The 15,229-nt window shown below is 41.5% G+C and overlaps 1 protein-coding gene across 5 annotated transcripts in view; it reads left to right on the forward strand.

Moving 5' to 3' along the window:
- Window positions 1-15,229, forward strand: part of vwde (von Willebrand factor D and EGF domains) — a 205,338-nt gene that overhangs the window by 89,562 nt on the left and 100,547 nt on the right. For all 5 annotated transcript variants that reach the window (XM_043689848.2, XM_087987120.1, XM_043689849.2 and 2 more), the window contains one exon: window positions 1,342-1,431. In XM_043689848.2, the coding sequence (XP_043545783.2) occupies window positions 1,342-1,431 (90 nt within the window). The remainder of the gene's footprint in view (window positions 1-1,341; window positions 1,432-15,229) is intronic.

Consider the following 15,229-nt stretch of genomic DNA (forward strand, 5'->3'; position numbering starts at 1 on the left):
TCATTACGCTTAGGTAGTGTTGGGTTCTATGATTATTGAAGTTGGAGAAGTTTGTTAAGCTTGCTTCTTTTGTTACACATTTATTAGTTCATTAGTGTGGATGTGGCAAAGGATCGCAGAACTTTGATCTGTGGAGTTAGTTGTGGGATTATTTCGCTTTGTAGCATGCAGCTTCCACAGTTTAATGTACATGTAGCCCTGTGCTGTGGCTTCACCAGGCTGATGCCTCACTTTTCGGTCTGCCTGAAAGGACATTGATGAGTTTAACACACTTTACAACAATCCAATAGTTTTCTAGTCAGCGTCATTGATATTAGCTTTTTATTCAGTTTTATTAACTGAGCAATTTATCATTTTAATTGAATTTAAATTTCTGAGTTGATATGGTCAAATTTGAATGCATGTCTCTTGGATCAATCAGTCAGATCTCAGGTTTTTTTATTAGTATCATAACTATAATGCCACAATACCTGTTTTACAATATTTCTCAACTGAACATCAGCCTCACAGAGGCATCTACTTGGACATTATTTCAAAGGTCTGGAATTTAATAGTTTTCCTCTATTAAACACTAGGGGTATAATTTCTGCTTATTTTTACGAATAATAGCGGCACTTACTGAGTGGATTTGGCAAAACAAAGTATAAAGATTGGGGAATTTTAAATATTTTATAAGTTGTGGCCCAAGCAACTTTTATGAGAGTTTATGGCGAGCTTTTCCACTGATTTATTTTCCAGTTTGCTGGTCAATCTCCCAGATTGGAATTGAGACATTTGACTGCTTGTACTGTTGTAGCAATGTTACAATATGCCTGTTTTTGAATACATAGACATTGGAAGGTTTCGAATACAAACAAGTATTTAACTTACTAAGAACTGTCTAGTGTATGTCAGTGAAACTATTAAATGATTCCTCTTTTTAGTGATTTTCAGTGGTTTTAATTAAGGTTAAATACAAGTGGAGGACTGAACATCTTTTTGAAAATAAATTAATAACCTATTTCAATAAAATGGCCCCAGATTACCACTTACAAATACATGAAGGAATACTTCTAATGCAAAGGTTACAAAGGACACTATTACATTCTGGTACTTCCCATCCAATTGGTGAATTGTGATTATGCAAATGAGTGTCTGCAGAAATTTGAGCCACAAATTAATCTTTTCTGATTTGTACGTTAAAAGTGAAAACTCTTGCCCCAGTTGTTTGATGGAATTGTCAGTTTTCTTCAGTTGCTTAGATATTCATAAAATAATGAAAAAAGATATTTTCCTCCCATTTTTAATTTTAGTTTACCCGTGTATTCTATTATCATGTGATATCTGTTCTTAAATTTGCAGATTTACTGCAGGTGTTTAAGTTTCTACTTGGATAGTCCAGATATTCAAGGACCTTCTGCTGAAAGCAAAGAATTTTTTGCTGGTGTTAAGGTATGAAGAAATTATATTAATGTCCAGTAATAATAAGCCTTCAGTTAACTCAGCTCTTTTTCGACAAGTATTGTCAGACATTATGAATTTGATATGAAAGAAACATGCTGTGGCGTGGCAATAGATTATTCAAATATTTTTGGCAGTATACAAATGCAATGAAAACTGCCAAGATATAAAACAAATAAAGCTACCCCATTGTGTGGATTTCAAAACATATTAAAGAATTTGGATGGATTAAAGTGCAATTTCAAGGTGCGGACGGAATAAATTTTCTGGAGATTAAAAAATCGAGACTAAATCTTGAATATCCTGAGGGTCTGTGAAACCATGACGATTGTGAATTTTATGGATTAGTTGCATCACTCTCAAGTATTTTTGCTGAAATCCCATTTGGAAAAGATTTTAAATTTCTACGCCCCTGTGCATAGATGATCTAGTGGTCTCAGGATCTAATTTCTGTGACACACAAATTGGGGAGTGTTACTTAAAGGCATGATAGTGGATAAGCAATGACAAACATTTAAAGTGTGCACAGATGAACTGCAACAATTTTTTTATTCCTGTTTGGTACAAACATACAGTGGGAAAGGTGGTCCAGTATGGCTAACAAGGGAAATTAGGGATGGTGTTAGATCAAAGGAAAGGGCACACACCTGGTTTAAAAAAGGCAGTGGAACTGACAATTGGGAGCAGTTTTGTATTTCTTTACTGAAATCTCAGGAATTGATTAAAGAGAGGGGGGAAGTAGAGCACAAGAGTAAGCTTGCTGAGAACATGCAAACTTATTCGAAAAACCTCTGTGAAGAGAAGTATGTGAAGAGAAAAATGTTAATGAACAGAAATGTAGCTCCCTTGAATGTTGAACTCTCCTGCCACGTGAATTCAGTAGATGGGTGGCAGAGAGGTCAGTTGAATAATTAACATGATGGAGAATGGAAGCTTATGTGAAAAACATCAACATGGACTGTGTTGAATTACCCACCATGACTGGCGCCAAAAAAATACATTGCCAAAAAGTAGGAAAACTTAGCACATTGTCTTCAATAAATATACATGCCTCTGAGATGCCAAATTTCAATAGGAAAGATGAATGAAAATTGGCTAACAGAAGTTTATGGTTGAATCAAATCAAAGTAAATGGCTGATAAGGTTGAAACAGGAAACAATTTAGAATTTAGCAAAGAATGACCAAAAAAAATTGATAAAGAAGAAAAAGAATATGAATGCAAAATGGTGACAAGCATAAAGATGGACTATAAGCTCTTCTATAGGTTTGTGAGAAGGAAGATTAGTAATAACAAATATGGGTACATTACAATTAATGATAGGGAAATTTGTAATGGAGAATCAGGAAATGACAAAAATTAAACAATTACTTTGTGTCTGTCTTCACGGAAGAACCTACCCAAAAAATGCAAATATGATGGAACCGAAAAACTTCATAGAATCTCTATAGAGTGGAAGCAGGCTATTAAGTCCATCAAATCCTCACCGCCTCAAGAAGAGCATCCACCCAGACCTCCCCGCCCACTCATCCGTCCCTGTAACCCTGCATTTCCCATGGCTAATCCACCTAGCATGCACATCCCTGGACAATATGGGCAGTATAACATGGTCATGGGTTCAGGGTAATCCAAGATGGAGGATGGGAAAAATTTATGGCTGTAACAGCTGCTCCTTTTTTGAGGTATTTTAGGTTATTTCCTCAAATTCCAGGAGCAGCAATTGCTGTTGCATTGTTTTGGAACTTTGGAGAAAGAAAAAGTCAAAACAATGGCCCTTTTAAAAGGGAGAAGGACAGACAATAGGCAGCAAATAGTCAGTGAAGGAGAGAGAGAGAGAGAAAGAAACTCACACTGTTAACTGACACAGCAGTTACTGCCTTTGCTGTTTGAATTCATGTATTGCTGGACATCAGAGTGCATCTAGGGAAACTTAACAAACAGCAAAATTCACAATTGACCTTAGAGGAGCCTGTTTGGGAAAGGTCACAGCACAGAAACAGGTAAGTGAATAATTTTAAGTACAGCCATGCTGTAAATCCCCAATGGTGAGTAGAATGGGTTCTTTCTTGATTATGTGTTTTATTGAGATATGTATCTTTAATTAATCTTTAAAAATATAAGCCATTAGTATTAAATTAGCTTGGAGAGTGTTTTGTAGATCAATAAGATGGTGCTATTCTGAGTCTGAATTGGAAGGAGCAAAAATGGCCCTTAGTAGAGTGATATGCTCCTCTTGTTGGATGTGAGAGTTTCAAAAGGATTATATTTGCAATAAATGTCATTGGTTGCGAATCCCATCAGATCAAATGGATCGGTTGGAGCGACAGTTAGAGATAATGAGGAATTTACAAGAACAAGAGGGATGAATGGCAGTTATAAGAAGGGAGAAAAGTCACAGATATCGTCACATAGATGAGTTAACTCCAGGAAAGGTAAGAGAGGTAGGCAGGTAGTGCAGGAGTCTTCTGTGGCTAGGCCCATTTCAAACAATTATGCTGTTTTGGAAATTGTAGGCGGTGATGGATTCTCAGGGGAATGTAGCATGAACAGTCAAGTTTCTGGTATCAAGACAGGCTCTAATGTAATGAGGGGTATGTCGGCTTCCAAGAGATCGATTATGTTAGGGGACTCTAGTCAGAGGCACAGACAGACGGTTCTGTGGCCAGCAGCGAAAAATCAGAATAGTGTGTTGCCTCCATGGTGCCAGCATCAAGGATGCCTCAGAGAGAGTGCAGAATGTCCTCAAGGGGGAGAGGGACTAGCAGGAAGTCATTGTACACATTGGAGCCAATGACACAGGAAGGGAAAAGGATAAGATTCTGAAGGGAGATTATAGAGAGTTAGACAAGAATTTAAAAAGGAGGTCTTCGATGGTAGTGATATCTGGTTAACCCCCGGTGCCTCAAGCTCGTAAGGGTAGGAATAGGAGGATAGAGCAGATGAATGCATGGCTGAGGAGCTGGTGTATGGGAGAAGGATTCACATTTTTAGATCATTGGAATCTCTTCTAGGGTCGACATGACCTGTTCAAGAAGGATGGACTGCACCTGAATTGGAAGGGGACTAATATACTGGCAGAGTATAAGAGGCCTAACAGGGAAGGCAAAAGTGAGGACTGCAGATGCTGGAGATCAGAGTCAAGATTAGAGTGGTACTGGAAAAGCACAGCAGGTTAGGCAGCATCTAAGGAGCAGGAATCCCTCGGTGACTACCTGGTCAGGTCCACGCCCCCGAACAACCCACCCTCCCTTCCTGGTGCCTTCCCCTGCCACTGCAGGAATTGCAAAACTTGTGCCCACACCTCCCCTCTTACCTCCATCCAAGGCCACAAAGGAGCCTTCCACATCATCAACTTTTCACCTGCATATCCACCAATGTCATTTATTGTATCCATTGCTCCCGATGCAGTCTCCTTTACATTGGGGAGACTAGACGCCTTCTTGCAGAGTGCTTTAGGGAACATCTCTGGGACACCCCACGGCCCAGTGGCTGGACATTTCAACTCCCACTCCCACTCTCCTCCACCGCTACTCCCTTACCCGACGCTTGGAGGAAGAACGCCTCATCTTCCTCCTCGGAACCCTTCAACCCCAGGGCAACAATGTAGACTTCACTAATTTTCTCATTTCCCCTCCCCCACCTTACCCCAGTCCCAACCTTCCAGCTCAGCACCATCCTCATGACCTGTCCTATCTGCCAACCTTCCTTCTCTCCTATCCACTCCACCCTCCTCTCCGACCTTTCACCTTTACCCTTTCCTCCATCCACCTATTGCAATCTCAACTACCTTCGTCCCAGCCCCAACCCCTCCCATTTATCTCTGAGGCTTCCAGCCATATTCCTGATGAAAGGCTCCTGCCCGAAACGTCAATTTTCCTGCTCCTCGGATGTTGCCTGACCTGCGTGCTTTTCCAGCACCATTCTAATCTTAACAGAGAAGGCAGATGAACTCCCGGCATGGTTAAAAACATGGAACTAGGATATCATAGCAATCACAGAAACATGGCTCAGGCATGGACAGGACTCACAGCTTAATGTTCCAGGATACAAATGTTACAGGAAGAACAGAAAGGGAGGCAAGAGAGGAGGGGAAGCGGCCTTTTTGATAAGGGATAGCATTACAGCTGTATATAAGGAAGCTATTCCCAGAAATGCAGCCAGGGAAGTTATTTGGGTGGAACTGAGAAATAAGAAAGGGATTATCACATTATTGGGATTGTATTATAGACCCCCTAATTGTCAACAGAAAATTGAGAAAGAAATTTGTAAGCAGATTTCAGTTATCTGTAAGAATAATAGGGTGGTTATGGTAAGGGATTTTCTAAACGTATGCTGGGACTGCCATAGTGTTAATGCTTTAGATGGAGAGAAACTTGTTAAGTGTGTACAAGAAAAATTTCTGATTCAGTTTGTAGATGTACCTATTAGAGAAGGTGCAAAACGTGGCCTACTCTTGGGAAATAAGGCAGGGCAGGTGACTGAGTTGTCAGTGGGGGAGCACTTTGGGGCCAGCGAACACAATTCTATTAGTTTTAAAATAGTGATGGAAAAGGATAGACCAGACCTCAAAGTTGAAGTTCTAAATTGGAGGAAGGCTAATTTTAATGGTATGACACAAGAACTTTCAAAAATTGATTGGATTCATTGGAGTTTAGAAGGTTAAGGGGAGATCTAATAGAAACTTACAAGATAATACATGGCTTGGAAAGGGTGGACGCTAAGAAATTGTTTCTGTTAGGCGAGGAGACTAGGACCCGTGGGCACAGCCTTAGAATTAGAGGGGGTCAATTCAGAACAGAAATATGGAGACATTTCTTCAGCCAGAGAGTGGTGGGCCTGTGGAATTCATTGCCGCGGAGTGTAGTGGAGGCTGCGACGCTAAATGGCTTCAAGGCCGAGATTGATAAATTCTTGATGTCACAAGGAATTAAGGGCTACAGGGAGAATGCTGGTGGTAAGTGGAGTTGAAATGCCCATCAGCCATGATTAAATGGCGGAGTGGACTTGATGGCCTTACTGAATGGCCTTACTTCCACTCCTATGTCTTATGGTCTTATGGAAGCAGATGTTTGCAGATAAAGGGAGGGCTGGAAGATGGGAGACACTATTCCTGTCTCATTCAGAAATGAGACACTATATTCCTGTTAGGGTGAAAGGAAAGGCTGGTAGGTGTCAGGAATGCTGGATGACTGGAGAAATTAAGATTTTGGTTGGAAAGAAGGAAGCATATGTCAGGTATGGAAAGGAGAAATGGAGTGAATCCTAAGAGGAGTATAAAGGCAGTAGGAGTTTACTTAAGAGGAAAATCAGGAGGGCAAAAAGGGGACATGAGATAACTCTATTTGCCAAAGCTAAGGAGAACCCAAAAGGTTTTTACAAATACATTAAGGACAAAAGGGTAACTAGGGAGAGAATAGGGCCCCTCAAAGATCAGCAAGGTGGCCTTTTATGGAGTCGCAGGAGATGGGGTGAGACTTAATGAGTATTTTGCATCAAGAGAAGGAAATGCAAGATATAGAATGTGAGGAAATAGAAGGTGACATCTTGAAGAAAAAATGTCCATCTTACAGAGGAGAAGGTGCTGGATGTCTTGAAATGCATAAAGTGGATAAATCCCTAGGACCTGATCAGGTGTACCCTAGAACTCTGTGGGAAGCTAGGGAAGTGATTGCTGCGCCCCTTGCTGAGATATTTATATTATTGATAGTCACAGGTGAGCCGCCAGAAGACTGGAAGTTGGCTAACATGGTACCACTATTTAATGAAGGTGGTAGGGACAAGCCAGGGAGCTATGGACCAGTGAGCCTGACGTTAGTGTTGGGCAAGTTGTTGGAGGGAATCCTGAGGGACAGGATGTACATGTATTTTGAAGGGCAAGGATTGATTAGGGATAGTCAACATGGCTTTGTGTGTGGGCAATCATGTCTCATGAACTTAAGTTTTTTTGAATAATTAATAAAGAGGATTGATGATGACAGAACGGTGACATGATCTATAGAGACTTCAGTAAGGCATTTGACAAGGTTCCCCATGGGACACTGGTTGGCAAGGTCAGATCTCATGGAATACAAGGAGAACTAGCCATTTGGATACAGAACTGGCACAAAGGTAGAAGGCAGGTGATGGAGGGTTGTTTTTCAGACTGGGGGCTTGTGACCAGTATAGTGCCACGAGGATCAGTGCTGGGTCCACTACTTTTCATCATTTATATAAATGATTTGGATGTGAACATTGGAGATATAGTTAGTAAGTTTGCAGATGACACCAAAATTGGAGGTGTTGTGGACAGTGAAGAAGGTTTTCTCAGACTACAACAGGATCTTGATGAGATGGGCCAATGGGCTGAGGAGTGACAGATAGAATTTAATTTAGATAAAAGCGAGGTGCTGTATTTTGGTAAAGCAAATCTAGCAGGATGTATACACTTAATGTTAAGGTCCAAAGGAGCGTTGCTGAACAAAGAGATCTTGGAGTGCAGATTCATTACTGCTTGAAAGTAGAGTCACAGGTAGATAGGATCGTGAAGAAGATGTTTGGTATGCTTTCCTTTATTGGTCAGAGTATTAAGTATAGGAATTGGGAGGTCATGTTGTAGTTGTACAGAATGTTGGTTAGGCCACTTTTGGAATATTGTGTGCAGTTCTGGAAGGATGTTGTGAAACTTGCAAGGGTTCAGAAAAGGTTTACAAGGATGTTGCATCCACCCTACGAGTTGAACAAAATGGTACAGATCAAGTGACTTACCTGCAGAGAGATCTGTGGTGTAGTGTAAAGCATAGAGACTTTACTTCAAGCGCCTATTTTTTACTCTGTGCACCAAATTCCCATTCTGAACCAAGTCCCAGATATACTCACTTGGCCCCTGTCTCACTCAGGAGAAGTCTCACTCTCATAAAAATCGCATATAAAAGAGGTTATTGTGTAAAATTAAAGCACATGAAATTGGTGGTAATGTTTTGGTGTAATGATTGAAAATTGGTAAGCAGACAGGAAACAAACAATTGGAATAAATAAGTGATTTTTGGTGTGGATGGCGGTGACAGAGTACTGTAAGCATCAGTGCTTGGGCCACAGCTATTCACAATATGTATCCATGATTTGAACGAGGGAGTCAAATGTAATACTTACAAGTTTGCAAATGAGACAGAACTAGATGGTATTGAGGAAGATGCAAACAGCTTTTAAGGCAATTTAGACAAGTTGAGTGAGTGGACAAATTCCTGATGAAGAACTTATGCCCAAAACATCGACTCTCCTGCTTCTCAGCTGCTGCTTGACTTGCTGTGCCTTCCCAGCACCACACCTTTTGACTCTGACTCTCCAACATCTGCAGTCCTTACTTTCTCTTAGTCACTGCACAGGACAAAGCAAATTGTTTGATCAGTACCACATCCACCACTTAGAACATTCACTCTCTTCACCACCAAAAGTTAGTGGCAACAATTTTGTACCATCTACAAGAGCCAGTTCTCATCAAGACTGTTTTTAACAGAGCCTTCTAAACTTGTAACTTCTGCCACCTAAAAGGACAAAGATAGCAGAAACATGGCAACATCAACATCTGCAAGTTCTACTTCAAGCCACACAATCCTGATTGCAGATGTATTGTCATTCCTTCTGTCACTGGGTCATATTCTGGAACTCCCTTCCGAATAGCACCTCTTCCCAAAGACTGCAGCAATTTAAGGAAGATGCTCGTAACCATCGTTTTCTGGACAATTAGGGATATGCAATAAATGCTGGTCAGCAGGGCACACCAAAATCCCGCCAGAGTTTCTTTTTTTTAAATGCTGAAGACAGTGTTTCATGTATTTCTGATTTCCAATGACATTTAAGGGAAGTGGGTATCATGCAGGAATATGGCATTGAGGTAATTAATTGGCTATGAACTAAGATGGTGGAGCAATCACCAGGGTCTATATGGGCCTATTTCTCCTAGACTTCTGTGAACCCCGACTCAGTATTGATTCCCCACCCCATCCCTAAGAAAACCCACTTCCCCCACAACTTCTTCCACTTCCTTGATTTCAAGTTTTTAATCTGCATGCTTCCCATCCCTACCCTAACCCTATGATCTGACCAAGCTCAATTTCAACCTTGGCCCGAACGCTTACATGCACTCCTCCTCCTCCAATGCTGGACCTGACACCTGGCCTGACATTCTTCTGCGTACAACACTCTGGTATGGCATTGGCAATCAATGGCAGGTGTCAAGCCTGGATAAAATGCTGCAAGATATTTAATGGCCTCGCAGAAGTGGTCAAGTCAGTTAATTCAACTTCAAATTTTTAATCTTCACAACAGCATCACTCACCACACACTTCTCTCATACCTTTCATTCAGCTCCCAGCAATCCTTGTTGGTCACAACTCGTAACTCATTTAGCGTTTCATCTCATCTTCTCACGGTTGACTTTGGAGGAATGCTTCACATCCACATCTCCCTCTTTGCACATACCACCGACTGTATACTTTTCACAAGCAGATCATATTATACTACTTTCGCTGATACAATGCTCACTCTTTTACAGCACGTAATGTTTGGGACAGGCATAGCTATGTGTCCTTCACCTAGAGGAGATCATCTTCATTGAAATTAGAAGAGCCATGACTGAAGCTATGGTCAGCAGATGAGCTACAACCATGGAAGATGATGGCATACTCATTACTTTGACTCTCATGCCACAACTAACGAATAAAATAAACAACACATTACAGAACTTTAAAAAAAAATAACTGATTAATAACCAGGATTGATCTGCAAAGGATGAAACCAGAAAGCAACAACACTACAAGATTTTACGAATACCCAAACCAGACGACCACTCAGATCAATTGTGACACTGCCGGGAACACCATCGCATAAACTGGCAAAAGAAATCCAACAAAAACTAAAACATCTTATCAGCAGATCCAAGCACTCCATATAATCATCACGGAATTCCCAGACAACATCAAGAATTTAAACATAGACAAGGATGAAGCAATGGTCTCATGTGATGTTACAGCACTATTCACTTCAATTGATGAAGCTCTAGCCAGAGAGATAATAGCCAAACTCCTGGATAAGCAGAACAGGCAACACAACGGAGAACCAATCAACAAGGACTGCCTACTCAAAACTACTAGACCTGTGCTTGTTGACGCACTTCACTTTTAACAACCAAATATATGAACATATCTATGGAATACCCATCTCTGGGCTCATAGCAATAGCAGTGATGCAAAGATTGGAACAAACTCTGGATCAGATATGTCGACGACACTTTTGGTATCATTAAGAGAATAGAAATCATGAACACACTGGATTATCAACACCATGCTTATAGGGATCAGATTTACGAAAGAGGAGGTAACCAACAATCAACTCCCATTCCTGGATGTGATGGTACAAAGAACACAACAGTGAATGCACCACAAAAGTGTACAGGAAAGCCACACTTACTGACCAAATCCTGAGTTACAACAGCACCACCCAAATACACAAGAGAGGCTGCATTAGGACCCTGTTCATGAGGGCTACAACACACTGCATCACTCCCGACCTATGAAGGGAAGAAGAAAACCTCTACAGAGTATTCGTTTAAAACGGATATCCCTGCAACTTCATCCGCAGTTGTCTAAACAGACAAATAATCTGATGAGGACATGCCCCAACCTAACTCACTAGTCACGCTACCTTACATAAAAAATGACTGGAACTGACGGCCAGAGTTCTCTGACCACTCGGATTCATGACAGGCAATAAACTGGCAGCCACGCTCAGACAACAACTCACCAGCACAAAAGATCCGATACCCATCATGTGCAAGATTAATGTAATTTGCAAGATCCTACGCAAAGACTGCACGAAACACTACATAAGACAAACAGGCAGACAACTAACAATCTGCATCCGTGAACACCAACTAGCCACTAAAAGGCATGACCAGTTGTCCATAGTAGCCATGTACACAGGTGACAGGGACCACAAATTCAACTGAGATGACACAGCAATCCTAGGACAAGCTAAACTGAGCAGAGCCAGAGAATTTCTAGAAGCATGGCACTCATCCACAAACTCTACCAACAAACACATTAACCTGAACCCAATATACCGGTCACAATAATGAACAACCGGAAGCAGCAGAAACGGAACCAAATAAATTCCTGAAGAGACAGTACAGCAGCACTTCACAGGCAAGCTCCAAATTACTGAAGAATTCATCTCAACAGGGGACAAAACGTCTGCAAATCAACTTCCCAGCTTGGCAAACATACTCACAACTATGACACCCAGCACCCAAGCTACAAATCTTTTCACAAACCTTGCTCACCATTACTAATTCTGCTCCAATTTGATTTTTGCCCAATCCCACAAATATTTATGATTTACAAACTGCATCAGCTTTTCCTCTCATCCCATGACTATTCTTGTCCCTTTCTCTTTTCAGATATACAAAAGCTGTAAACTGGCTGACAGTGAGGGAATTTCAAAAGTTGGAAGTGCAGGAAGACAGTGATTAAGAAGAAGCATTAGTATACTGAGTTTTCATACTCAGTAACCATTTCAAGTATTGATACTCCATGAACCTTAGATTACAGTTTAGACATGAGCCTCAACATGGAATGAAACGCCAGGCTTATGTGACCTGGAGCTGTGCTAGGAGCTGTAGGAGTAAGTGGCAGTTTGCCAGTACATGAGATCACATACAGATTGTGCAGTAAATGACGCAAATGGTTGTTGGGAATCACAACCGGAAAAGACTGGGTATACCCAATTAAACTCTTGGTGCATTGGTAAATCTGCCAAAACATTTGCCGTCACCTTCAAGAAGCTTGGAGGAGTCTGACACTAATTTGATCCTGGGTTTTGCAGGAGCTTGAGACCCCTACATTTCTAAAGTGGAGGTGGAGGCCAACATCATGAGAACATTTTTATATTCAATCATAATGCAGTATGAATGTCACAGGTAACATTGCAGCTCAAACAGAAATCCACCAGTGTCTGATTAGACCATAAAACATAGGAGTGGAAGTAAGGCTGTTCAGCCCATCGAATCCACTCCCCCATTCAATCATGGCTGATGGGCATTTCAACTCCATTTACCTGAAATCTCCCATAGCACTTAATTCCTTGCACGATTAAGAATTTATCAATCACTGCCTTGAAGACATTTCACGTCCCGACCTCCACTGTGCTCCATGGCAATGAACTCCACAGGCCCACCACTCTCTGGCTGAAGAAATGTCTCCTCATTTCCATTCTAAATTGACCTCCTCTAATTCTAAGATTGTGCCAATGGGTCCTAGTATCCTCGCCTAACGTCAACAAATTTCCAGCGTCCCCCCCTTTCTAAGCCATGTATTATCTTGTAAGTTTCTATTAGATTTCCCCTCAACCTTCTAAACACTAATGAATACAATCCCAGAATCCTCAGCCATTCATCGTATGTTAGTCCTGGAATAGATAATCCATTCCAGGGATTATCAATGCAAATCTCTGCTGGACACGCTCCAGTGCCAGTATGTCCTTCCTGAGGTGTGGGGCCCAAAATTGGACACAGTATTCTAAATGGTGCCTAACTAGAGCTTGATAAATTCTCAGTGCCACATCGCTGCTTTTATATTCCAACCCTCTTGAAATAAATGACAAAATTACATTTGTGTTCTTAACCATGGACTCAACCTACAAGTCAACCTTTAGAGAATCCTGTACTAGCACTTCCAGATCCCTTTGTACTTTGGCCTTATGAATTTTCTCATTGTTTAGAAAATAGTCCATGCCTGTGTTCATTTTTCCAAAGTGCAAGACCTCGCATTTGCTCATGTTGAATTTCATCAGCCGTTTTCTGGACCACTCTCCTAAACTGTCTATATCTTTCTGCAGCCTCCACCATCTCAGTACTGCCTGCCTGTCCACCTAACTTCATATCATCAGCGAACTTTGCCAGAATGCCCCCAGTCCTTTCATCCAGATCATTAATATATAAAGTGAACAGCTGCGGCCCCAGCACCGAACACTGCGGGACACCACTTGCCGCTAGCTGCCATTCTGAAAAAGAACCTTTTATCCCAACTCTCTGCCTTCTATCAGACAGCCAATCCTCAATCCATGCCAGTAGCTCACCTCGAACACAATGGGCCCTCACCTGACTCAGCAGCCTCCCGTGAGGCCCCTTATCAAATGCCTTTTGGAAGTCTAGGTAGATAACTGTAGGGAATCCAATCTAATCTAAACATCCACTGGGTTTCGCTGGTCTAACCTACTTGTTATCTTTTCCAAGAATTCTAACAGGCCTCACCTGAGCAAATGTGAGAGTCTGTTTTGGAGGCAGAGGAGTGCCAGCTGATTGCTGCAGTTGAAGCTCAGATGGAAGTCATACAAGGTCAACTTCCAGTTATGGAAGCTCATACTGCTGCTATCCGTATTCAACAGTCTTCAAAGGGGCTTGCAGGATACCATAGCAGACCAACAATCTGACTTCCAACAAATTACTTGGATTGTTGAGACAAAGCCAGGGAGTGGCAATGGTAGACATGAGCATGGAATGCTTTCACCTTTAAGGATGACAGCATTTATCCTCCCACCACTGTCCACTCTGCCAGTGACCTTGATGTTGCTCATCAATCATCCACCTAAGACCAGTCTCCTTGTCTGTCTATGGCCTCAGAATCACATAATTGTAACAGTGCAATGTCAGAAATTTCACCATTATCTATACTGAATGAGCGTCATGACTTCATGCTAAATACTTGCCCTTTCCCCATAACCCTGCACATTATTTCTATTTAAATACTCATCATGTGTCCTGTCTCGTGATGTCACCTCAAAGCTTTTCTCTAAGATATGTGGAGCATCAATGTACCAGCTGATGCAGTCTGAGCTTGGCTGCTCTGAGGTGAAAGCTGCTTGAAATCCTTCCTGTAGGGCCATCTGCACTCACTGCACTGAAAGTGAGCAGCTATTTACCAGCCTGGCAGCTGTAGTGCCATTCAGGAGAACCAGGATAGGCAAAGACACATGGAGGACAAACACTGAGAGAAAACACAAGAATGGTTGATATTATTTAGAATATTGCATACTTTCAGTTTGGAAGTTGGTTTTGTGGTGGCTTTTTTCAGCATTGTGACCAAATCATGATGGTCAGGAAATGTTGTGAAATTGTTAATGAAGAAAAAACTGGGATTACTTCTTTTCAGCCTGAACAGAAAGAAGATATGTTGATTGTCTCCTTGCTTTACTTTTCTGAGCTGCTTTCTATATACCAGATGGAAAGGGCCATGCCTTTGTAAAGCAAAGATTTGCAGCTTACAGCACACCATGCCAAATCTTGGCATGCACTCTGGCAAATATTGCAGAGCTCTCAAAGATTATGCAGAAACAGTCATAACATTTGTGCACTTTGATAGTCTACTTTACCACATTTAATATACTAATATGGTTCCCATTACAGGCATGCTGCTTATGTATATGTGGATTACATACCAGGATCATGAGCCATTTGGTTGGTGATTGTCTTTGTAGTCCAGTAGCTAGCCTCTGGCCTTTCATTGTGGCTCAAAGATAAATGTTACAGTGGATTGCCAAAGAAGGCATCATGACTGATGCCATGATACAGACATTGATCTTCTTAAGTTGCAGAGTTTGGTTGCATATCAGTGGGACTTTAAGGGTCCGGTCTCTTCTCTGGTTGCAACACAGCTCAGAATTTACATGTGGCTCCTGGGTGAGTAAATGGCACCCCTCCCTTACCGAACAGGAAAATTTGCAAACTTGGCAAAACCACTCTGCAGCCAAACCTGTTAAAT

The sequence above is a fragment of the Chiloscyllium plagiosum genome, unplaced genomic scaffold (genome assembly GCF_037043375.1).
Source record: "Chiloscyllium plagiosum isolate Xiang-an unplaced genomic scaffold, Cpla_swu_hap1 HiC_scaffold_5, whole genome shotgun sequence".
NCBI lineage: Eukaryota > Metazoa > Chordata > Chondrichthyes > Orectolobiformes > Hemiscylliidae > Chiloscyllium > Chiloscyllium plagiosum.